At 35.3% G+C, this 27,209-nt stretch overlaps 1 protein-coding gene across 20 annotated transcripts in view; it reads right to left on the bottom strand.

The window, feature by feature from the left end:
- Pign (phosphatidylinositol glycan anchor biosynthesis class N) overlaps positions 1–27,209 on the bottom strand; it is a 132,334-nt gene that overhangs the window by 8,983 nt on the left and 96,142 nt on the right. For 12 of the 20 annotated variants that reach the window (XR_010041383.1, XR_010041377.1, XR_010041375.1 and 9 more), the window contains 8 exons: positions 25,800–25,886; positions 22,641–22,696; positions 22,313–22,388; positions 20,296–20,369; positions 19,141–19,183; positions 18,036–18,088; positions 13,791–13,847; positions 11,425–11,863 (listed from right to left, as the gene is read on the bottom strand). Coding sequence is in view for 5 of the 20 variants with exons in the window: in XM_063231517.1 (XP_063087587.1) it covers positions 6,135–6,242; positions 18,036–18,088; positions 19,141–19,183; positions 20,296–20,369; positions 22,313–22,388; positions 22,641–22,696; positions 25,800–25,886 (497 nt within the window). In the remaining 15 variants the exon portion in view is untranslated. Of the gene's footprint in view, positions 1–6,134; positions 6,243–11,424; positions 11,864–13,790; positions 13,848–18,035; positions 18,819–19,140; positions 19,184–20,295; positions 20,370–22,312; positions 22,389–22,640; positions 22,697–25,799; positions 25,887–27,209 lie in introns of all 20 variants that reach the window. The other 8 variants (XR_010041385.1, XR_010041389.1, XM_063231519.1 and 5 more) reach the window with 8 other exon arrangements.

Raw genomic sequence — 27,209 nt, 5'->3', positions numbered from 1 at the left:
ATTTAAAACCACAATATAAGGTGATCAGTGGTTACCATGATGTCTTTTGTTATCTTCAATAGAACTGCCCATATCATCAGGTATAATAAAATTGAATATAGCAGTACAGAACAAAATCAATTAAAAAAAACATTGGAGACATTATTCAAAAGAGGTAACAGTCAAGCCAGAATGGGTATCATAATGAATCTTATTGTCTTCAAAGTAGTTGCCTATATCCTGACTTGATACTATCAAACATAACAGATTCGAATAAAATCAGTCAAGGCAAGACAGTGATTGAAAAGACAGATGCAAATAAAATCAGTCAAAACAAGGCAGTGAAAGCAATACAGGGTTTCAGATTTAGTTAATAGGAAATTAAAAATGGTTACCATAGTATATCCTGCTATCTTTGGAATAGCTGTCTATGCTCTCAAATCTAGTACAAACTGGAACAGAATATAACCAAACTAAACAGAGAGATGAAAGCAATATGGGTTGCAAATCATGATACATGATTACCAATGTTCTCTGTCTTCCCTATTTAGACAATTCCTCTCCTTTCACTTCCCCAGAGTACATTGTACATTTCGTATCTCACTAATTCCTTTAGTTTTTAGATTAGGGAGGCAACCCACTATTTAGCTAAGTGGATCTAAACCATTTTACCCCTGAGCTTGGCCTCAAGTTGTATCCATTTACCTACAAGAGCCTCAAGGTTTCCCTTCCTTATAGCTGAGTAGTTCTCCATTGTATAATAGTGTTAAGTCTTTCCAACCAATCTGTGGCTGATGGGTGAGCTACCCCCACTTTTTTCTGGTTCCCTGTCACATAACACCATTGTTTTCTCATCTTTGACTTCCAGTCCATAAACCTTCTTTCAGGTTAAAAATATTTCTTATATACAGCATTTTGATGGACCTATCTCCTGATCCATTCAGCCTGTTTCTTTTCATTAGTGCATCAAGGCCATCCATGTTAGCAATTATGGCCAATCTTCTCTGACTCATCTCTGCCATGCTATTTTTTTGCTGTTGGTTGTATACTTTCCTCCTTCATTACACTGTCTGCCCCATTCAGTGAGCCTCCTCTTAACACTGTTCTTAAAACTATGGTCTTTTTTTTTCTCTCTCTCTCTAGAATGTCCTTCAGTATTTTTTTGTAGGGTTGGAATGGTGATCATAAACCCCCTACTTCTTCTTTGTCATGGAATCATCTTGTTTCTCCATTAATTATGAGAGATAGTTTTGCAAGGTACATCAATCTGGGTTGTAGGTTATTTTCTTTCAGGGCTTGGAATACTTCACTCCAAGCTCTTCTTGATTTGATGAGTTGTGTCAAGAAGTCTGTCATGATTCTGATGGGTTTTCCTTTATAGGTGATCTGTTTCTTTTCTCTGACAGCTTTTAATATTTTTTGTGTTGAATTTCTGGGATCTTGATTATTATATGTCTGGGTGTAGAACTATTTTGGTTATAGTTGGCTGGATTTCTGTATGCCTCATATATCTGGGTAATGTTTCCTTTTCCTATGCTTGGGAAGTTTTTAAGATTATTTCATAAATAGCCTTTGTATTTCATTTTTGTTTATGCCTGCTTCTTCACTCACATTTTTTTATCATTAAGTTATAGATCTTCTTGTCATCTTCTAGCCTTTGTAACTGTTACTTCCTGGTTCCTTGTTATTTTAAGAGATCTTTCCTTTCATGATCACAAGTTGCAAACCTGTCTTCAAGGTTTGATTGTCTATCTTTAGCTTTTTTAAAGCAGTTTTGCCAACTTGCAATGGAGTTTTTAATTTCCTGGTAGTCTCTTTGAATGTTTCAGGTATTCTAGTTTTTTTTAATATTCTTCATCGAAGGTTTCTCTCCTTTTTCTATGTCCCTCCATTCTTCCATCTGCATCTTGAGAAGTACTTAGCATTTCTTTTATTTTTCTTATATCTTCCTTTACTTGTATTAGAATTTGTTTTTAGTTCTTTTATAATGTCATGAAGATAACTCTTTATGTCAGAAGCTGCTTTTTCAGACACCACAGGTGTGCAACCCCCAATCTCTTCTGTATTTAACTCCCCTGGGCCAGTAGTGTTTGTGTTGGGGTCTGGAGAGTTCCTTTTGTTTCTTCCTCTTGTCATGTTTCTGGTTTCCTCCAGACGAGTAGACAGTGGGGATTTCTAGCACTTCCTGTATTGGCCAGGATTACTCTAAAGCATGTTGGGTAGGGACTGCTGGCCTCCTCAGTCTGCTGATGACCAACTGAAGTACAAACAGGGGTGGGGCAGGCTGGCCTCTCCCTTCTGAGCTGATCAAGCTCTGGGCGTTTTCACTACGTTAGCGTGTGCTGTGCAGATGGGGCCAGTTAGGTATAGTTTCAGGGAGATCTCATCGTTTGCTAGTGGAGCACGCACAGAGATGGGACTCAGTCTGAGCAAATTTTACCAATCTGCTCTGCACTAGGAATGGCTGACTGAAGCTGCTGCAGTTCTGGTTCTGGGTTTATCCTGCTGAACTCCAAAATGCTGCCCAGCTCCTCACCCACTCCTGAGGACTGATTTCTGTGTACTCCCTGAGAGCTGGAACAGATCTCTGATCCAGAGTAGCGAGCACTGCTATCTGCTCCACTGCTGTTCTCTATGACTGCTTCTTCCTGCTGAGACTCTCAGGCTCACCAACCCCTAACTTCATCATAACCACCGCATGTCTCCAGATTCCAGCGGCGTTTCATACACAATAGGACTGGCTCCAGTGACAGCAAGTCTGGCTACAGCCTTCCGTCCATAATTTTCTTTTCTTTTTTTTTTCTTTCCCTTTAGTTTCCTCCTAGGTTGAGAGGATCCATCTCCTTCCATCTTCTAGTCTTCTCCAGGATGTTTTATTCTGGCATCTGAGCTGTTTCTCTCAGAGAGGCTCCCTATTTTGCTGCTTACTGGTCCTCCATCTTCCAAAACTCTCATTACTAAAGTTCTTTAAAACAATCATTTAAGATTAAGCCTTACAATGAATAAATCTTATGGCATGTAAATTAAACCACAATAAAACTGTAGGAAAAAACTCCCAAAGGTTACATACTAGCAAGTTTTTGTTTTCTTACATTTTGCTATTGCTTTTAGGTCAAAATAGTAAATCTAAATTGATTGCTTAACACAAACAATTGTAAAACTAGTAAGTGACTCATCCTTAAATTTAATGAAAAGTTTATAAATGATACTCATTCCACAGATCACGTATCTCCTTACAATGGCCTGAAATTACTGACTTTGGGCTCATTTAAGTTAACATTATTATGGGAAACAGTCCTGACACTTATCTTCCTCATGCAAGTGAATCTTATGACATCTAGCTTATAATATTCTGCATCACTCAAGACTTGGAGTCATATAAACATTAGCAGTTATAGGAACATCAAAATCACTTGATACCATTAAATCCATAATTCTCCAAGTGTGCATGTGTGATAACACAGAGGAAAAGTATATATGTGAGGAGGGGCACACAAAATTGCCAGGTAGGTCCTTTCAATTTGCCCAATAAGTGATAAAAGGTTGATGGGCTATAGAAGCAGGTCAGACCTGTCAGATATACTAGGCATATAAAGGTTGAGAATCACTGACTTGACTAAAGCTTGATATTCATTTTAAGCATAGATATTTTATGACACTTATTATGTTTAGAATATTCAATAGTGACTGAACAGATTCACAAGTTTTCATTATATCTAAAGAGAAATGATTAATACTTTAGTTATTTGTATTTTAATAAGGTAAACTAGTGGCAGTAGAAAAAAATTAAAGACCAAATGAATACTCCTATCCAATCAAACTACTCAGTCAAACTGATGATCCTGACTCTATTCACGTCACCACAAATACATTTAGAATGTAAATTTAAATGTTTTTATAGTTCTGAAAATCACTTCAAGAATATTTCTTTAGTTTTAAAATTACACTTTCAGTACACCATATAAAAAGCAATACTGTATAAAGTTATGACATGCAATAAATGAAGATAAAGTATAAAGATCAAAAAGAAAAGAAAAGACTAAATTAACTCTGTCAGCTGAACACAGTTTTACAACTAGTGCAGGATATTTTGCACAAGGCTGCTAATTGAACACCCGATACCCTAGGTTCTCACGAGACACACTGCACTGCATGGGGGCTTCAGTTGAATATGACTACAGTGTATTCTTCTCAAGAGTCCTAACTTAAGATTGGTAAAACCTTTCTGAAGATGTAGAGCAAACAGACAGTACTAGACTAATAAACAGATACACAGTCTCATGTTCTAACAATTCAGTCTTCATTATTAAAGAACTATTACTCATTAACCTGAAATTAGTAGTTGAAAAATCTCTTAAAAGTATTCCACAAACCCACAAAGTCACCTTGATGACACCATAAGCATGACACATGACATTCAGCTCTCACTGCTCTAAAACTCTAAGACACATTATCTTTAGTTTAGTAGTGATAATATAATACAAGGGCAAAGACAAAGGGACAATATTTTTTCTTGTGAATAATGGTCAGTGAGTGGCTGAAGTTATTAACTATATTATGAGCACAAAGGATTTTAGGAAAAGTTGTCACAACAGGAAATCATGGCAGGAGTATAATTCATATAACCTTGGTTTCCACAAGGAACTCTACCAGTAAGTTTAACGATACTTATAGCAACAAACAAAACAAAACAAAAAAACCTTCTGCTTTTCAAGTATATTTTTCCACAGTACTAAATAGAAACCCCAAACTTAAAAGCAACATTCTCAAAAATAGAAAGCAGAAGTACAACAATGAGATTTTCATATGTGAACACCATTATCTGGTGCATTAGTTTTGAATTCTGACACTATCCAAAGGCTTGGACACTATCCAAGCCTTTTCCTGGGGATAAACTATATATTTATGATCATTTATGATGATTCATTGCTGGGTAGGACCTAAAGAAAAGATTTTAGAACTCTAACTTGCCAATAAGAAGAACAAAAACATTCCTCTCAAATGGTAGCCTTAGGTTTTATTTTTATTCCTTTACCCTGACCACTTTTCCTAACTCCCTTTCTCCTTGCAGTTATCTTCTTTTCTTAAAGTGGGTATATTTTGAATGAGCTGAGATAAGGAAGACAAAGAACAAGGAGCTAGTTCAGCAAGAATGACCCACAGAATAAGTGGGAAATTTATGCAGATCAGTCCAATCTGCATAAATTACTGTGATGGACACAGCTGTGATCTGGGGTTCTTTACTCCATGTGCCTTTAAAAACTCTTTCACAACAAGCACCTCATTTAGCCGACAGGAGTGAGAGCCCTGATGATGAAGCATTGAAACTGAGATAAACCAGAATATAACACAGCTTATGAAAAGGTTCACCTTGATTAAGTTTCTTAGCAGTTTCAATTTTTAATGTGTAGATAGGGTACAGTGATTACACCAAGACAAAAGGTATAAATCCGAACTGTTCCAGGCAAAGCAGGACATATGATCACTGAATGTATTACTGCTCTTGCTCTAAAAAAAAAACTCAATACATTTCCATAGAATATTTTTACCTTGTTTATCATTAATCATAGAATATTTTCATAGGTATATACAAATCATTTAGAATGCTAGAACATGAAATCAGCATCATTTTCTCATGACTACTATTGTGGATTTGGGGTCAAAAATTTGCAAGGGCTAATGTGCAATTCTGTTTCCCTCAATTAGAATGATCCTCACTATTTTACGCCATTATATTCCCTTTGCTATTATGTTGTACTCTGTTGGACACTTTATTCTCATGATGGTTATATTAAAAGAATGCAAGGAACATAGCTAGCAGTATGACACAAGTGCAAGAAGCATGTTAAATGTTAAATGACAATTTTGCAATGATTCTCAAAAAATCCACCAAGAAAATACAAGTAAACAAAAGTGAAGGTCAATAAATTGGACTGCACTGAAATGAAAAACTTGTGTGCATAAGGGATATAATCACCGAAGTAAAAACGGCAACTACAGGATGGAAGAAAATATTTGAAAGTCATGTAACTGATAAAGAAAAAAAGAATCTTTTACAACTCAACAACAGCAACAAAATAACTCAATTTGGGTTAGGACAATCACCTGAAAACACATTTCCCCAAAAGACATACAACTGTCCAAAAGATGCTTACAATGAGGGAGTCAAAGTAGTCACATTCACAAAAAGTAGAATGGTGGTCCAGGTGCTGGGGTAAGGAGAATGTGGAGCTGTATACAAGATGAGAAGTTCTAGAAATCTGCTGTATAAAAATGTGAATATATTACTATTGAACTGTACACTTAAAATGATTAAGAGGTAAATTTTATGTTATATGTATTCTGCCACAATTTTTTATAAAGGTGTCAATTTAGGTTTGGCACTGTTAAACTGTTAAGTTTGGCCTAAGTCTATTTCCATAGCAGGGTGATAAAATTTGGCCCAAAGCTGCTTCCATTTGTAGTGATGAACTACAATCTAGATTGGTAAATACACAAATTGCAAATTTACCAAGTGTGTATTCTTGTAACAGACTATGAATATTAATCACTCACAGCTATTGAGTGTCAATCAATCACAACTGTTGAGTTTCAGCCAATCACAAGCTGCCAACTAACCAGATCATGTTTTATAAGGTAAACGCTTCATCACATCATGCCCATGTAAGACAAATGCTAACTGCAACCAATCAGGTCACTGCATGTCACTTCTTTTTCTTGAGCTATAAATATAAGGTGCACAGGTGGTGAGGCTTGGCATTCTGAACTACTTTCAGTCTGGAATGTTGCCCGGTTCTATGGCTTTTTTTCTTTTTCAAATAAATGTTCAATTTAACACATCTCAGAGTTTTAAAAATAATATTAATTACCACAACATGGTGAAAGGTCATGCAACATCACTGTAGTCTGGGAAGCCTTACCTTGAAAAACATAGTAAAAAATTATGCCTTCCAGTACATACTGACCTTAAAGTATTAAAAAAATATTAATGAGAACTAAAGATTGCTTGCCAGGGTAGACATAATGACACTGCAATGATCCTGACTGTGCAAGTTGAATTTGCCCCTCTATTACTAGGCACATGTTCTCTACTTCCTTCCCTACTCTAGAGACTAAACGACTAAAAAGACAGGACTCTTAACTCCTGGCAATCTTTCACTTAATAACATCTAAAATACTTAAACTTCTCCAAAGTATAGGGCACTCTACATGCAAATAGAATATACAGTGTAATTTTGTATTTGACATTTACCACATCAAGCCTGACAGAAGGTATTTTCCAGAAATTTTTTTTCTAAAACTTAAGTACTTCAAAGTCCAAATTCCTTTTCATATATCACATATGATTATACATATGCATTAGGTTATTTTTACTTTTTTAGTTTTGTTCACATTCATTCTGTCATCTAAAACATTTTTTCCAAACCTTTAAGACCCCATGTTGAAATTGTATGTTCATTCAAGATGCAGTTCAAACGCCAGTCCTTACAAATGTTTTCTGTTACTAGAGACTGACTTTCTTTCTGTATTCATATAGCCCAGTGATGGTGAACTTTCTGGTGCTTTCAGTGATACAAACAGGCCGCTGCAGCATGTGTGCCGTAAGTTCATCACCACTGATACAGACCCGTACTATGTGCTACCTGCTACTATCATCATACATTTTTCAACTTGTGTCATATATAACTTGTATGTCCATACCTTCTCTCTCCCTCCCTCCCTTTGTTTTTATTTTTAAATTCAAACTGTATTATTAGAGAAGTCTGAAAAGAAAAGATAAATTGTTTGGTGCTGAGGAGAGTACTCTGTTAGTTAAGTTTGGGATGAAAGATTAAAAGTGACAGAAAGGAAAAATAATATTGAATATTAAATCCACAATGAACAAAGAGAGATGGGTTAATCAGCTGAGGGAAACTGAATAAGGAAACAGAATGAATATAATTAGAGAGATAGGCCTATAGTCACTGGTCAATAAACAGCTGCTAAAAGAAGGTGTAAAATACATTAAATAGGGGGAAAGGTCATGAATTAAGTGTTCCAATGATGCAGCTAAGGAGGATTTCTGTGAGGAGTTTGCTATGGTTATCACGTTTCATCACGGCTTATTAAATTTTCCCTTTGCTTTCTATAACCCTAGCAAAAGTCCTAGGCCACAAAGCTTTAAAGATGTAGCAGCATACTGCTACCATGGGTTTCTTTAACCACAGCTTTTAACTCTGCTAGTAATGGTCTTCTTTATGTCACAAGGTTTCCTTCTCAACCACAGATGTCATATTCACTGTTTCTATCTTCTGACTACCTGGTCTACTGTGCAGTTGGGTAGTGTGCACAATGGGCAGTACCCATTTGTTACAGCCTGTGTGCTCTGTGACAGCCTTCTTCTATCAGATAGTTGTTTTTTACTTCATTACTGTTTTTCAGTAGTTTTTCTTTGGAGACTGGACTCTTGTCCTGTATATCAAACCCAATACTTTTCTCACCTAAGGTGTCTTCATTGTGGCCCGTTTCCTTAATAGTCAATATTTGTTTCTCCTTGAAGCCCCAAATTTGTATTATTCAATACTTTGCAGTGAATGATCCCTTTGCTACAGTCACAAATACCTGATTGTGGTATCACACGCCTGTATTCCAGCTTTTGGGGAGGTTGAGGGAAATGGACTTTAAGGAAATGGACTTGAGGCCAACCCTGCAGCTTAGTGAGACATAGTCTCAAAATAAAGTAAAATGAACTGGAGATGTAGTTCAATGTTAGGTATGTAACACATAACCTTGCCCTGACCTTACGTATAGTTCTTTATCTCTATTTCAAGATGTGAACCGACTTACTCTATTTGGGCCTCACATGATGCTTCCAGAGTATCACTTTAATACACAGTATTTAAAATTAATGAAGAAAAGACATTTATTCTCTTCAACTATAATATTCTTCATGGCTATTAGTAATATGAAATTTCTCTTATAGAGAGGTAGGATAGTATTTCCATGCAAATACTTCTCTATATTTCTCCTCCTCTTTCTAATTAAGCTTGAATGGCTAAACTTAGAACTCTGCTTCTTGGCCTCAAATTTATTTATTCATTTTCCCTTTAATTTTTATCACAGTCATAAATGCAGTACTAAAGAAGCAAAATAATAGCTCTGAGAAAGGTTTATAATAAAAGTAACAAATTCTCATACCTTCTTACTCACCTATTAGAGCAATCAATTCCACTCTTTCAGGGGTTGTGATGGTTATTTTTCTAGCATGAATTAGTTTGTTTATGTTGCTGCTTATTGAGCATAAATTTAAAACATTACTAAAAATATCAGAGACATGTGACATAAGATCAAAAGGTCATAAAATGTTAGAGTAGAGGTAACAGGCCACATTTAGTTCTCTACAGGGAGAATCGCTACAAGGTAGTTGAGGCTGCTTATTAAGAAGGATATAGCCTAATAAAACCCAGAAAAGTGAGCCTAATATAGGTTGTGAACATCCATTTAGGCCCATACAATAGGATACCTCAGTAGTGAGGAAATTTTTATTTTACACTAATATTTTTAAAGTTACTGATGTATGTATTCTGTCTTTTCTTCTCCTTTTAAAATTTACATTTTTCCCCATTATCCTGCTTTCCCCTTTCCTTTTTTTTTAAAATTTTATTTTAAAGAGAATAAAGACCAAAAAAGTGAAACAGAATAAAGCCAAAAAAAAAAAAAAAAAAAAAAAAAGAAGAACAATGAGAATGATATAGGACTTCAAAACAGAATAGGAAATAAACAGTGGCTACCATAATGCTTCTTGTTATCTTCAAAATAGCTCCCATACCATAGGACATAATAAAATCAAACAAAACAGAATAGAATGAAACCAATCAAAACAAAATGATGAAAGTGATACAGGATTTCAAAACAAAATAATACAAAATCAACAATGGCTACCATAATATATCTTGTTATCTTTAAAATATCTGCCTATACCATCAGACATAGTAGAATCTAACAAAACAAAATAAAGCCAAACAAAACAATGAGAATGATACAGGACTTCAAAACAAGATAATAGGAAATTCACAATGGCTACCACCTTCCCTTTTTAGACATTTCCTCCCCTTTCACCATGGTAGTATCTATTGTATATTTTGGATCCCACTAACTCTTTCAATTTTTTATACTAGGGAAACAAAATGATGTGAGTCCAAATCATTTCACTCATGAGCATGATCTTAACCTACAAAAGCCTTTAGGTTATCCTTCTATATAGCTGAGCAGCTTCCCATTGTATAAAAATACCATATCTTTCCTATCCATTCCACAGTTGATGGGCAAGCTATCCCTGATGTTTTCTGGGTCCCTGTCACATAGAGTACTGCTTTGTCTCCTCTGCCCTTCAGTCCATGAATTTTCTTTTGAGCCAAATGTGTTTCTTGTATACAGCATATTGTTGAATCCTGTCTCCTGATCCACTCTGCCTGTATTTCTTTTTATTGATGATTTGAGACCATCCACATTAATGGTTAAAATTGGTATGTACTAGCTCATTTCTACCATGTTATCCTCCTGCCATTGGTCTCCCACTTTTCCCCCTCCATTCAACTGACTGCCCTGCTCAGCGATCTCCTTCTGCTACTGCTCCTGGAACTATGATATCTTCATCTCTCTCTAGAATATCCTTCAGCGCTCTTGGTAAGGTTGGTTTGGTAGTCATGAAGTCCTTCAGTTGTTCTTTGTCATGAAAATATCTTTCAAAATTAATGGAGAAATAAGATATTTTCTTTCTTCTTGTTTAAAAGCAAGCAGTTCTCTCTCTCTCTCTCTCTCTCACACACACATACACACACACACACACACACACAACCCCACCAAATCTCTTGGAGAAAAACTGCTTCTTGGATATAGTAGCTGTGAGAACATAACCACCAATCCAAAAAGCACATTTTGAACAAGAGAGCTCTATGAACACTGTCCCATATAAAGGAAACTATAACCTTACTCTTTTAAGGTGCTGACTTCTTCTGAAGTTTTTTCTACTACAATTCCAGAAAAATTCATAATTACCACCAATGTTCTGCCATACTATCTACATAGCTTGGCTGTGTGGGTGTCATCCTCCATGCAGACCAGGGCCTGGTGTCTGGTGAAAGCCTTTTTGAATATGCTAATAGATGAAGTACTATCATTGACTTCATAGTAATTCTTGGGCATATCTATAACTTTTTTCCATCAGACTCATGTAAAAGGTTTCAGATAAGCCTGTACCTGTCCATTGTCATATTATAATCACCCAATTGTTCATACAGACTTGATTGTTCCCATAGAAAATGGATATTAATAGGTTTATATTTAAGAACTTTAGTATAGGAAAAAATAATCTACTTAATTTTGTCTTGTTCCAGAGATATTTTGGCCAGTCTATACCACTCTATAATGTCCCTGGGATTTAAACATGAAGCAATCAATCCAAACCTCAAGGAATTTTCCATGTCACCTTGTCCTCATGAATCATGGCAAGGGGAGAAAATGGTTCATAAGCCAGAGGAGCTTGTCTTCTGATTTCTACCCACATCAGTATTGCCTCTTCTCATTTTCCTTGCAACAAAGCAGACATTAGTGTCACCCAGGGCTTAGGGGTCTGGGAATTTTGCTTGGAAGTGTCTTCTCATTGCCTGCTGTGGGTTACTCAGGTGTCTCTTTTTCTTCCTCCTTATCATCTTTAGTCTCCCCAAACAAAGAGGCAAACATTTTGAACCACTGATGCTTCTCCTTCACTGACATTATTGATCTGGGACAAGTAGAGTTCATTTCTGATGAAGATGGAACTTCAGAATCATCTGTATTTTCTTCATCTGATAATGTTCTTGTTTTAGATACTTTTCTCTCTTTGCTGGTACAAAATACCCAACACCTAAATTTAAAGGAAGAAAGGTTTATTTATTTCATAGTTGTGGAAGTGTCAGCCCATATTCAGCTAGTTCCAAGGCAGGGTAGCTCGCAGCAAAGGGCAACAATGCATGGTGTTGGAAGACAGCAAAAGCAACAAGAGCAAAAGGGAGGAGTGCAGAGAGGAAACTCTTTCTGTCTCTTATATAGTATGTAGACTACATACACCTGACAGTAGGTGTAGCACTCACATCCATAATCCCATAATCCTAGCACTGGATTATAAATCAATCATAAATTCTAGAATCCTGCCCACATGCTTATATGAGGCTTTGGGGGACATCCAGACACAGACCATAACAGTTTCTTTTTCTGAACTATGTTTTCCTCCTTCCTTCACATCTCAAAATCATCAAAGCATATCTTCCTTTCTGGAAGCCCAAGCTTGGGCATTTTTGGAAGCCTGAGAAACAGGACGAGCAGCAAGGAGACTGTGTGGTGTCCTCTCTGGAAACTTGCTCAGACAAGAACAAACTTCCTGGCCCAATAAATACAGATGTAGCTTATTGCCCACTACAGGATGGCACAGCCTCTCCCTCTTAAGTGCCTCTGAGAAACTTACATGTAATGACCTTCATTGGTTTATATGGATGTATCCCACTCCTCAATAAAGGGAAGTACAGCTATCCCCTACAAAGCTCTTGAATGTTACAAAGCCCCTTTTTCTTTTGTTCTTAATTTTTCTTCTGTCCTCCTCTTTACTTTTGTTTTGATTTTTTCCTTTTTAAAAATTAAAGTTTTAAAATTTATTCTATATAATTATTGCATCTTTCATGTCTGTTTTTGTGGGTTCCTCCAGCCTTCTGGTTCTGGAGATTGAACCTTAGGCCTTGTATCTGCTAGACAAGCCCTCTGCCACTGAGTTACATCCTCAATTCCCTACTCCCTTTTTTTTTGTGGTACTGGCGACTGAACTCAGGGCCCCTGTACTGAGAACATCAAAACTTGAAAACAAGGTTGATGAATTATCTCCTTGAGACATTAATAAAAAGAATGATTAGAATATACAAGAATTCTGGGACACCATTAAAAGATCAAACATAGGCATGAAGGCACCGAATCTATTCACTAAACAATAGAAAACTTCCAAAACCTTGGGAAGTACATGAACATTCAAGTATAGGAGGTATTTAGAGCTTCAAAGACATGCCCAATAAAGAACTTTTTCAGAATACATTAGAGTTATACTGTCAAAAGAACAGAACAAAGAATACTAATTTAAGTGTAACAGAGAAATTCCAAGTCAAAGCCATCAAAATAACTAGATTTCTCTGCAGAAACTCTAAAGACCAAAAGGGTACAGAATGATGTACTTCAATTCTTAAAAGAAAATAATCATCAATCTTAATTATTATGTGTAGAAAACCTGTCTCTTGGAATGAAAGGAGAAATAAAGACCTTCCAAAATGAGCCTAAATTAAGACTAAGGGAATTCATGACCACTTTACTAGTATTCAGAAGTCACCAGGGATTCAGCTCTGTGGCATCAGTGCCTGCCTGCAAATGCAAGGTTATGAGTTCGATCCCTGGTACCAAAAAAAAAAAAAAAAAAAAGTTACTTAAGGGAATTAGACATCCAGAAAAGGAAAAGAGCAGGAGACCATGGGAAAGAATAAATTTCACTAGAAAAGTAGAAAAGCAAATGACAAGTAGGAAAAAAGAAAACATTATCAATAAGGTAAATCATCTAATCTCTAGCATGACTAAGGAAAACATAAACATGCAGTATTCAAAGCAATCCAGGAAAAATAAAAACTTATAGGGGCAATTACATATACCTTTCAATAATAATTCTCAATAATTACACTCTTAATTATCTAATTAAAAGAGCAGACTGGCTGACTGAATATAAAACAAGACCAACAACAACACTCTGCCTGAAAGAAACTCACCTCCTTTGCAGAGACATACAGAGACTGATAGAAAGGGAAATTCCAAGCAAATGGTATCTGAAATCAAGAGAGTAGCTATATTTATACCCAACAAAATAGACTGTCAGCCAAAATCAGCTGTAAGAGAAAAAACACAAAGGATCACTGAAACAAACAGTTCTTTGAAAAGGTAAAATTGACAAACCTTTAGTTAAACTAATGAAAAGAAACAGAAGAGCCAAGCTCTTAAAATTAGAGATGATACAGGAGATACTATAAAAGATACCACTGAAATTCATAATATTGTTATGGAATATTTTGAAATACTGTATGCCAATAAATTGGAAAATATGGAAGAAATGGACAGATTTCTAGACAATGTGATTTACCAAAATTGAACCAAGAGGACATTAAAAAAAACTTACCTAGATCAACTACAAATAATGAGACCAAAGTGGTAACTAAAAGTCTCCCAACAAAGAAATGTCTCGGACTAGATGGGTTTACTGCTGACTTTTATCAGACCTTTACGGAAGAACTAATGCCAATGCTCTCAAACTATTCCATGAAATTGAAAGGGCAGGAACTCTTCCAAACTCATTCTGTACCAAAACTAGACAAGGTCACAACAAGAAAATAAAACTGTTATGGTTTATGTCTGTGTCCCCCAGGCCTCATGAGTTTGAATTGTGCATTTGTTATTTGTTCATTGTCTAGTGCTTGATGGTGTCAGTGCTCCACCCACAAAGGGGTGGAGCCAGGATGTGATGTAATAGCAGGAAGAAGGTGTGTCTTGCTCTTTGCTAGTTGGAATTTGCTGTTTGCAGCCACCATGAAAGGCTGCCCAGCCATGCCTGCCGGCCTGGGAGCCAACTAAGTGTGGACTGAAACCTCCAAAAACCTTAAGAAATAAACCTTTCCTTTCCCAACTTGGACATCAGGTATTTTGTCTCAGCGACGGGTAAAAAATAACTAAGACAAAAACTATATATCAGTATCCCTGATGAAGATAGATACAGACATCCTCAACAACATGCTTTCAAATTGAATTCAACAGCATGTTAAAAAGATCAATACAATTATTAAAATACTATATTTGAGTTTTGGATGGATCATCGTCCCTTTCTTTTCTATAGGCCTTGTAACTCTGTATATTTTTCATTGTTTGCTGGATGTCTTTCTGCACCAAGTGCTGGACCTACCGTTGCCTGGCCCAAGAGCGCACTGCCCCAGGCTTGGGGCAAACCACTGAGCTCATGGTGCTTATACTCCTTGTCCTCATCCTCTGCGCCAGCCCTTAGCCATGGCAAGGGCGAATTGCGGCCCTGGAGCACCATTCCACTGGCACCGGGTGCACCGTGCCAGGACCCATGGGGGCTTCGCTCAGCACTTTGCTTGCACTGGCCTGGCCCAGCAACCTTGGCCCGCTCCCACTCTCTCCTCCCCGCTGCGCCTTGCCATGCCCATGCACTCCACAATTACAGTTTGACAAATGCAAATCAACAACAAACACATAAGCAGAATCATGAATGAACATTAGTGACTTAACAAGACCCTGTGTCAAAACACAAAATTAAAAAAGGGCTGGGGTTGTATCTAGTATGAAGGTCCTGGTTCCAAACCCCAGTACTAGAAAAAGAAAAGAAAAAAGAAAAACAAAACAACAAAAGGCAAACACTATAATTTCATCTCCACAGGTACACAGAATAGTCGAATTCATTGAGTAGAACAGGATGTTGATTGCTAGGGCATAAGGAAGGGAAAATGGAAAATTACTGCTTAATAAGTTCAAAGTTTTAGTTTTGTAAGATGTAAGATGTAAAGATTTCAAGAGGTAGATGGTAGAAATAATTAAAAATGGTTATGATAAAAGTTCTGTATATGTGCCCATGATTAAAATAAATTTCACACAAAAATGTTTCATTAGACTATTTTTCAAGTAAGTAAGTTTTCTGGCCTATGTGTAAAATGAAAATTAATCAAATTATGGAGAGAGTATGTCAAATACATACAACACTATAAAGGATTAAAAATAAAACTAAAGAATAACAATAGTCATAACAGACATTTATCGATATTTATTAGATGCTAAATACTATGTCATTACTTGGGTTATTATTCATTCAAAATGACTTTGAGAGAAATGAGGGCATTAAGAGTTTAAGTCACTTACAAATGGCCTCATAACTAAAAAGTGAGAACCAAGATTCAAACCTAACCACCCTGTCTAAGCCTACGCTCTGGCATACTATTTGCTTGAACACCTTGGCATGACGCAGCTAGTGAGAAGGTGTCAATACATTCCCTTAATTTTCGTATTTAAGAGACAAAGGAAAACAAAATCAGTGATCTGTTAAGTACCTTCTACATATGACATGTGCAAGATTCTAATCAGATCCCAGATGCAAAGAAACCATTATTAGGAGAGGCATATATGATACATAATACAAAGAAGACACATTATAAAACTGTGAGCTACCTAAGACAGAGAATGTTATAATCTCATGAAAATCTACACAATTCCTGGCAACAGAAAGTGAGAACAAATATTGACTAAATGAAATAAAATCAGTCCATAAAAAGTACTCCATTTGAGAATACATTTGGGAAAAAAGACAGAAGAATCAACTTTCTTCTCAAAGAAAAGAAATTTAACAGACTTGATTGGTATTATATCATGATGAAGAAACTGACTTTGTTCAGATTACGTTTTAAATAACAATATTATAGGAGCACATGTTAAAAATATTCCTATACTAAAGTGTCTAAAAGTAGTGATAACATGAAATTTTCTTTCTTTCTTTTTTTTTGTACCAAGGATTGATCTCAGGACCTCATGCTTGCCAGGCAGGCACTGTCCTATAACCTCAGTCTGAATTTTTTTTTTTTTTTTTTTTTTTTTGAGACAGGGTCTTACTATGCAGTTCAGGTTGGCCTTGAACTCACTATGTAGCCCAGACTGCCTCAAATTCACAGTGATCCTCCTGACTCATCCTCTCAAGTGCTGGGATAAATATGCCACCATGCTTGACTGTATGAAATTTAAACCATCACATAAAATTTATAGTGCAGAACAAGAAGCCAAGCCCCCCGCCTGCGAGTTGGCACCACGTGCAGGATGCTGATGTGAGAACCAGATACCAGCTCTTTCCCATGAGTCAGCACCATTCATGGACTGTGGGCGAGGAAAACAAGAAGCCAATAAGAAGCCCGGCCCTCCCTGTAAGTTGGCGACATGTGTAGGCCACTGTGGGGAGAACCAGATGCCAGCCTCTTCTGGTGCACAGGCCCCCCCCATAAGTGGACAGGTGATCTGGAGAAATACAGGCTGCCATGATAGTTATTGAGGTAAAATGCAACTTAATGCTTTTAGTGTTTAGGGTTTCATTTACTTTGCAGGCTTAACGCTGGTAGTGTTTGATCATCTATTCAGAGGATAACAATCCACAATGTAGCAACTATGGAGTATCTCCTTCTGAAGGTGGTAGATATTGTTAATTCCCAATTATCTTGTTTTCAAGTCCTGTATCATTTTCATTGTTTTATTTGGTTTTGTTTTATTCTGTTTTGTCTGGTCTGATTTTATTATATCTGATGGCATGGGTAGCTATTTCAAAGATAACAAGACATATTATGGTAGCCATTTTGGATTATTATTTTGCTTTGAAGTCCTTTATTGTGCTCATTGTTTTATTTTTATTGCTCTGTCTGTTCATTTTGCTTGATTTTTACTATTTTTACTAAGGTAGGGGCAGCTTATTTTGAAGACAACAAGAGGCATGGTAACCATCATTGATTTCCTATTATCTTGTTTTAAAGTCCTATGTCATTTATAGTGTTTTGGTTTGACTGGCTTTATTCTGTTTTATTTTGATTGGTTTTAGTCTCTTTAAATGAAAATTACAAAAAAAAATTCATAGTGCAAGCCAAAGAGTCTTAGTTTTTCAGAGATATTATAAATTTGAGAGAACATACAAGGATATTGGTACAATGTATTTGAACCCCAGATTAAAATTTTTTTCTCTCTTCCTACTGTCCTTTATTTCTTTCCAGATGTAACATCCATTTTCCTCTTCCTCTCCCCAACATTCCAAGAAAATACCGACGTGTTATTCCAAGAAGTGGAGAGATGTCTTGGTTCCAGAGGCTTAAAATAATTATTGGCTATGCTTACCTCAAAATCATACTGATACTCTGTCTATTAATATACCAACTTTTCTTTTTCCACTGTAGTGTTAGTAGCTTCTATATGAATATACACTATACCTTGTTCCAATATCAAGCCAGCTGCCACAATCCTTGATCAAGAAGAAAAATTGCTGTAAAATATAACAAAACATGGTTCTAATTTAAAAGGCCTATTTTTAGGCCTTTTGAAAGGCCTAAATTCAATCTAAAAAATAAACTTGGTTTAAAACTGTTTTATATTTCTGATGCTTCAGAATAACTATCTATTTGGGATCAACAAGAATATGGCTTATACTAAAACTTTGCTTGGACTAAAATGAGCAATAGTCTAACCTGAATTACGATTAGCATTCAATAAAATGAACACAACACTTTTGTGAACAACTAGAAATAAAGAAGGAACCAAAATTAATGAAAGGCATAAAAGATACCAGACATAAATGAGGAGAAGTCGTATCATCCATTCATCAACAAATACTTACTGATATCACCTATTATATACTAATAATCACTAAGCCACGTGCATTGGAAAATATAGGCAATTATGGAAGCACTGAAGAAAGGGTATAAGAGAAAATTTCTTGTTGGAAAGAAGGAATTGTTGTGAAAAGCAGGAATCAAGTGAAAGAGGAGGCTTGGGAGACAGACATGGAAGTACATTTCTGACAGAGAACCGCTTATATAAACATATGTCTGGATTGAGTTTGGTAGGTTCAAATTGTATTACGTACCTGAGTGTAGAGAGAATAACACTGTTGTAACTCCACAGGAAGAAAGCAACAGAATCTCTACATTTGGTGTCATCTCAGACCGTGTTTTATCTCTCTCTCCCCTTAGCTGATTTCAATCTGTATCATTTTACTGTCATAAACCATAACTGTGAATATACCAGGGTTTAGCAAATTCTGTGAATCCTAGTTTCTTCTGTTAATTTCCTATGGAATGTCTATTTCAGATACAAAGCAATATGGAAGACTAGGCATAAAATGATAGAGCTGAATAAATCAAATAATGAATCTTTTGACCTTTTATGAAGAATTCTTTTTAATAAAGTAGCTTGTCTTTATCCCAGCAGTTAGGACTAAATATCTAAATATTTCATGAAATGAATTCATATTTTTCTTTATTACTCAACTCCTAGTTTCTTGACCTTATTTATGTCATACATTCAGTAATACCTTACCAAGGCCATGATGTCTGATAAGACGAGAACAATGAGAAAAAGGCTGGGAAAAGAAAGAGAAAAGTTACATATAATACAATAGACAGAGTTTTTAAGTATATTAAAATCCAAAAGAGAATATTCAGGTAACCTATGAGGATAAAAGCAGTATCCAAAGGAGGGGAGAGCCAAAAGCTAGCACTGCTGAAGGCATCACTGGCTCTTATGTGGCCTTCTCTACATTCATCATATGAAACAAATCTACCACCAGTTAGATTTTCGTTACTCACAGCCAAAATCCTTCCTAGCAGACTACCTATCAGGAAATCAAGTCCCAAAACTCCTTTTTTTGGTATCTACCCAAAATGCACAAGGTTTTGCTAATGAATCCAGTTATAAAGACCAAGAAATTAGACAAATTATTAATATGTAGAAAAGTTAAATCATGTGAAATAAACTAAAGTGAACACAGCTTTTTTATATCACCTTTGCTTAATACATATTTTAGAAAATGAGCCAGAGAAATGCAGTTAGAATCAAGTCACTGGTTTGTTATATTGAACTTATTCTTGTCATTATGGATTTAATAAGCAAGTCATTAGCATAAACCACACTCCCATATTAATCCTATTGAAGGGTTATAAGAAAATGTCCAGCAACATAAACAAGACTGAAAATGTAGACCTGAGACAGAAATGATATCAGTGATATTTAATAAGTAAGGGATGGATAGACTTTTTGGCTTGTGCAACTAACGAAAACAAGATGAGAGGTTAGTTGAAAATAGTACGAAAGAGAATCTCTGGGTGCTATGGCTTGTATCTAGATGGCTCTGAAAGCCTCGTGCATGCATAGGTGAGGCTTTTCAGAGGTGGCTGGGTCTAGGTATATAAATGTGGATTAAAGTTGTGGTAATGGCCAGCCCACCCCGACTGTACATGCAGTAATATGCATAGCTCTGAGTCCCCTTCCCTCTGAGAATTAGCAAGTCCCCTTTATGGTGGAAGAGGGGAGCTGTCTTTCCCCCTAGAGGAAAGAGATCTGCTATGGGAATTTTGAAGTTCCTGGCTACATATGTGTGGGATCACTTGGCCACATCAACCTCTTGCTTCTTCCACTTCACATTTCACAGCCAAATGGTGCTACTAGGAGCTACTTTTTTCTATAACTTCTTACCTTTTTGAAGATAACTGTGTAGTTAACTGAACTGCTTCAAAAGCACACATCACAAGAACAAAAGGAATTAAAATCTGTTTAAAAGAATAACAAATGATGTCATTGGTAACTGAAGAATTTGAAACAGCTTTTGAAACAAGTACTATTTCCTTTTTTGGGTGGGTATTACTAAAGATCAAACACAGGGCACTCTGCCTGCCTCCAATCCTTTTTGCTTTATTTTGTGACAGTGTCTTCTAAATAGCCCTAGTTGGCCTCTATTCTGAGATTCTCCTTGCTCAGTCATAGACATCTTCCACCGAACTCAGTTTTGAAACAAATGCTATTTCTGCTTATGAAAATATTTTGAATTTCTCAAATATTTTATATACATACTAATGAAGAGCAAACACTGAAATGCACAACATCAATGGCATAAAACAATGACAAAACATTTAAAAAGCTACATTAACATATACAGCATAAACAATAAACATTAATGCATATTCCAAATAAAAACTTACTACAATTTATTTTTTATTTGGCTCATCCTAACAATTCATGACAATGTTTAAATGACTCCAAGAGGTTATAAAAGGCACGGAAGGAACACCAAAATCAAATAAATTAAGCAGCCTGATAACATGATTCAAAATCTTTGAACTCATATAATATGGATATCATAACACTGTAAACAAGTATAGTTGCTTTATCATTGCTTTTTGTGTTTCTAAAGGTTCTCACTAACAATCAATCAACAAAGTCAAGTGTATTATGCTGTTAAAGTGAAATGAATTATGCTGCAGATTAAAGATGCAGTATTATAATTTGACTTTTTCTTTCTTCCTTATTTTTAGCTAGATTTGCAGTCTTTACTAGTCATAAAATAACTACCAGTTTTTAAAATGTGAATTAAAATTAAGGAAATAACATTTTAAAATAATTTGATAAAGAATGGGATATAACAAAGTACTATACATCTCTTTTTTTTTTTTTTTTTGCTTGTTTGTTTGTTTTTATGTTACTGGGGATTGAACCCAGGGCCTTGTGCATTCCAGGTCAACCCTACTACTGAGTTACATCCCCAGCCAACATCTTTTTAACATTTCTTAAATGCATATTTGTATTAGTACTGAAACAAAAAATAGTATTAGTGCAGTAACAAAACTCCTATAAGAAAATACATATTTTTAAGAACTATTATTGCTTACACGATCCATGCAGAGGTAATCATATTTTAGTCTACAATTACTCTAAGTAAGTATATACTAATTGCATAAAATTCTCTACCACAGTAGCTATAGTAGAGAAAATGTGATAAAAGGAACAACTGAAGTATAATGACTCTAAAGAAGAAGGGGAGAAATAGAATCAATACCCAGAAACCTAAGAATATGTTATTATTTTTGTATTGTTAGTTCCCAGCTAGTGCCTGGCATGCTAATGAATGGAGCACTCAATGACATACCTGTCAAAGGAAAAGATCAATTTTAGGTACATAGATTATAACACATTGGCAGTTTTGTGGGTGGGGGCAATGTGTTCAGGAAGCTATAAAATCTTTAGCAGCACTTGCAGTTTGTTTTTTTTTTTTTTTTTTTTTTGTCTTTTTCATTTTTTTTTTTTTTTTTATCGGTACCAGGGATCGAACTCACGACTGCCTGCTTGCAAGGCAGGCGCTTATGCCATTGAGCTAAATCTCCAGCCCCCAGCACTGCAGTTTTGATCACAGGTTCTGTACAAGCTTTAACTACCTCTGATAGGACATTCTGGAACTAACATGAAATCTTACTCTTTTGAAGTCAAACAGTCTCAAGAGTAAAGCATAAAGGTTAATTGTATTTGTAAGTAAGTGCAGGATGATTCTGCTTCCAGATGGCAGTGGTAACAGTGTCTAGAAAGATGTTTTCTTCCCACTGCCATTTAAGTTTCTCACAATGGCTTTTAATCTTAATGTCATAAGTTATATAATCTTAAATCACAATGAATTCATCATCTTAATCAATCTTAATATAAATAATAAAATAAGAAAACTAACCTTCCACATCATCAAGGCTCCCATCATAAAAGGACTAAACACAGTCAAAAAGCAGTAGACAGAAGCAAGATCAAAGCTAGGGAATCATAACATAAAGAAAAAGCACTTTAGAATTCATACTATAACTTTAAAAGATTGTTCTGCTAAACATGTTTAATTCTCTGAGATTTACTCTTACACAAGCATACATTACATCAAGGAGTATCATGAAGCTATTAAAAAAGCAAAATAGATCTGTATGTGACAATCGATATCAAGCTGCAAAATATATTATTCAGTATAAACAAGGTACTTTCAATACATACATATTGTTTTCAATTTAAATTACCTGTTAATAGAAGCTATGTTTCCAGTTCCAAAAAATGCTGTCACTAAGAAGAAGACCTAAATAGAGTTAAAGAAATGCCAAAGCTAGTCCAAAGTCATACCAACTTCTTTTCCATTTAGAAAAGGCATGCCAATTCCACCAGAAGAGTAATTTGCTTTTCTTATATATTCCACTGTGAATGTGCTTTGAAAGGACCAGACTAAAGAAACAATGTATTGAACACCATGACACCTGGGAAGCCATCTTCACTTGGCTACTAATAACTTGGGGAAGTTAGTTCTCACTGTCAGGACACAAGCAAGTTGGACTACGTCTACAGTTGATTGATAGTGACTTTTCTGAAAGAACAGTGACTTGCAAGACAGTTTTAATTTTAGTGCATATAGGCTTACTATGTGTTCACTATGCAGGAACCCCATGCGAGGTTCTTCAAAAGGCTAAGAAAAGAAATAATATACCCTGCTTTAGAAAACTTTAGTAGAGAGTGAAATGAAAATGTTGAACATCCTTTTGACATTTCTTAATCTTAGATTTGTATTATAATAGTAATAAAAAGACATTAATCTGATAGCATCAAAGTACCTATTGCTAATGAAATACTCAAAACAATGTGTGGTCTACTGAAAGGACTCAATAAATGTTTGTTATTTTATTATATATACATGCACATGGTATAAAAACCCTGAAAAAATAGTGTATGTTATGACAACTGTTGGTATAAAAGTGGCATCTAAGTTGGTAAAATGAGCCTTAAATGTATTTGTGCATATATTTACTTAATTAATCAACCAACATTTTTTGTCTATGATATGCAGAGACAGTGAAGCACTTAGAATATAACAATCTCTAAGATCAGTAAAGAAAAAGTAGAAAAATTAATGATATAATCATGAAACAGTAAATAGGTATGATAGGAGCTTAAAGTTAATTGAAAGATACAGTAAAAGATGAAGCAAGAAATATCAATCTGTGATATTTAGATTAGGGAAATAAACAGTTGGAGGCAGAAAATCTAATTAAGGAACTAATTCAGTAGTCCATATCAGAGACAAGTAGTTCTGAACTAGTTAATGACAGTGAACATGTAGAGAACAAAGGCAGGCCACAGAGCCATAGAAGTGGATAAGGAGCAGTTCATTATGGTAAGTTTGGAGGTCTGGGTGACTGAGAACATGGTAAAGCCATTAAATGAGAGGAAGGGAGACAAAGGAGAGGGAAGGGGAGGGCAGAGGAGCAGGGGAGGCTTTGAGAGATAGTTTGGGACATACTGGGTGGCGTCCAGGAAATGCTGGCCACATAGTTAGCTTCTGAGGTCAAGAAAGAGGTCAGTACTGGAATAAGTTGTCTCAAGAGTTGTCTGCATAGTTGCTTTTGTTACTGTTACAGGAAAGGATGACGGAGAAACAGTGAAGTTTGGAAAAAAACAGATCAAGATTAGGCAAAGGAAGAGATTTGGAGGAGAAGAGAGATAATACAGAAAACTAAGAAGAAAATTTAAATAGTATTCCAGGGAAAATAAGAGGAAAATCAATAGAGTTAAATATTAGTGTGGTGAAGTATCGATTAGATATGCAATAATCAGAACACCACTGCAGGACTATCCAGTGTAGCTTCAGCAAAAACATTTGACAAACATTGATACAGTACAACTATGTGCCAGCCACTGTTCTACATTTCTGGGTATAGCCCATAAATAAAGAAGAAATAATGGAAACAAGTAAGGAATTATCCTGCAAGAGTTTTGGTAGCAAATAGAAAGGACAGAATGTAATTATGGGGGAAATGCAGAGTTTGGTGGAAAAAGCTTTTTGCTTTTGTTTTGTAGTACAGGATGAGTGGGAAGATCTTATGAAAATAGGCAAAATAAAACTGAGAAGTGACAAGGAGACAATAAGAATATCTATTTTTCTGAACCTGAAAGGCCCAAACCTTACACCACTATAAGTTCAAAGGAAATGCCTCCAATATGTACAAAAGGTTAATATCCAAAAGATGTAAAGAACTTCTACAGCTTAAAAGACAAATCCAAGCACTTCAGTTTAAAAACTGTCAAAGGACCTGAACAGACTTCTCAAAAGAAGACATAAAATGGCCAACAGGTATATTTTAAAAATTCTCAACATCACTAACAGAGAAATAAAAATCAAAACCACAATGAGATATTACCTCACACATGATAGAATGCTATTCTAAAAGTTGAAAAATAAATATTGACAAGGATCTGAGGAAAACAGAATCTTTATACACTGTTGGTAGGAATATAAATCAGTAGAGTCATAGCCTTGGGATGATGGCATATATCTATAATCCTAGCTACTTGTGAGGTTGAGGTAGGATCACAAATTCAAGGTTAGCTTGAGTAACTCAGCAAGACCTTCATTCAAAATTAGAAAAACTAGAGTAAAATAATTTTTTAAAAAGGTTCTATATGTAGCTTAGTGGTAGAGCACTTGCCTACCATAAACAAAGTCTTGGGTTCAATTCCTAGTCTGTCTGTCTCTGTCTCTCTTTCTCTTTCTCACATAAATTAGCAGTCATTATGGAAAACTAATTTAAAAATCACAACTACCACATTATGCCACTTTTGGCTACACAGACAAAGGAAGTGAAATCAATATCTTTACAGAGCTGGAAAACTTAAATTTAAAATTTTATGAATTTCTTAAAAGTAGCCATAGGCCAGTCATGGTGGAACATGTCTGTAATCCCAACATCAGCAGGTTGAGGCAGGAGGAACATTGTGAGTTCGAGACTAGACTGAGCTACAAAGTGAGCTCAAGGCCAGCCTGAACTGCATAGCAAGACCTTGTCTCAAAAAAACCAAACAACAACAAAAAAGCCCAAAACCAAAAAGACAAAAAAACTAGTCAGAAGATTTCAGCTTTAGCTGTAATGGTTTAATTTTTAAAAAATATATGTGATAAAATCGTAATTGCTGGTATCTTAAGTGGTAAAAATACGCTTTTTATGTAGTAAAGTATATACTTAAAATTTTTAAAAAGTGAATTTATATATGTGAAAAAACGATAGTTGTGAGAATAAAAAGCTGCTAAAGTAGTATCACTTTAATAATTAATGAGCAAAAATATCTACCATGTTTCCTACTTCTAATAAATAGGATTTTGCAGGATTTAAAATAAAAGTCCCAACAAAGGATACAAGGAAAAAAGCCCTACGGACGTCATCCAGATATAGTTGTCGAAACTGAGTTATATCAGTATTGTAGGAGAACTGGATACTGGTGAGCTATGAGAGAAGAAATATTATTAATTCACATTAACAGTTGGCTTATGTCTATACTCAAAGGCAAACTTATAAAGGACGCTAACATGGGGCTGGAAATATATCCTGTGCTACCACAAAAAACCCAACAATATATTTTTTAAAAAATATCTTAATTATGTTTTATTAAAATCTGCCAAAAGGAAAATATGTTTTGAATAACGTACTAAACAGAGCTATAGTGTTAGGATATGTTCAATAAAAATGAGAATTGAGTTTTTCCCTATCCATCATAAACACTTCACTTTTAAATTCCTATAGAATTCTTCCCTTTCAAAAACTTGATTGCCTAGAAAGTATCCTGATTTCTTAAATTCCTGTACGGTTTAATATAAAAAGATATGTTAAAATTAATCCTGTTTCTTTTTCTGTTCATTTTATTTGCAGACAAATTTTATTTTTCATTAGCAAAGCAAAATACTAATATCTTTGGTAAAATGGCTGTCAATCACAGTCAGATAGATATACTCGCTTAATCCTCCTAACCACATGAAAGACTGCTAACAGATGAATTAGTGCCACTCTATTCCCTGTGTAATTTTTCAGCTAAGCACTTAGGGTGCTTTAATAATTTCTTCTAGAAAAAAACAGACTTGATTTCAGTTTTAAAAAAGAATTTAAAATGTGACACAATGACTGTGGTCTGATGAAATATTAAGGACAGTTTCTGAATGTTTACATTCATCTGATCAAAACTACTCTTTTGTGTAGTTTTACTATTCTAGTACTGAAAGTTAAAAATCAATAGTTATTCAGTATACCTCAGTAAGATCTTTGCTGTGTTAAGATTAGTTATTCTGAATTATCAGTTCCTTTCAATAAGCCTAACTGGAGGCAGTTAAGGACGGATCAATTATGAAAGTATTTTTCAGCAATTTGTATTCATTTACCTGGCCTCAGTACAATTGTAAATACTTTTATCACCAATTCCTCATTACCTTTAATTTTAAAAAAGACAAGATATATCAGTTTAACTCAACATGATAAAGCTGACTTTAAAATGTGGCTGGCTGGGAGGGCAACAAAAAGAAAAAGGGGACATAAAAATATATGTGCTATGTACATGAACCGACTCCCTATGACGAATGTAATCATTATGTACTCAAATATATATTAATAAAAACAAAAGTTAAAAGAAATTTTGATTGGCTGTTAGCTAACTGTAAGTATTCTGTGTTGCATAAACACTCCAAAATTGGCCTGAGGCCACAATTACTAAGATGAAAGAATATAATAAGACACAATCTAAAAATAGGGTGAGTGTTTAAATTAAAAAATACTAAACTT

The sequence above is a fragment of the Cavia porcellus genome, unplaced genomic scaffold (genome assembly GCF_034190915.1).
Source record: "Cavia porcellus strain 051 isolate PalLab524CR breed Dunkin Hartley unplaced genomic scaffold, mCavPor4.1 scaffold_20, whole genome shotgun sequence".
In the NCBI taxonomy this organism is placed as follows: Eukaryota; Metazoa; Chordata; class Mammalia; order Rodentia; family Caviidae; genus Cavia; species Cavia porcellus.
This window is presented reverse-complemented; position numbering and strand designations above follow the sequence as displayed.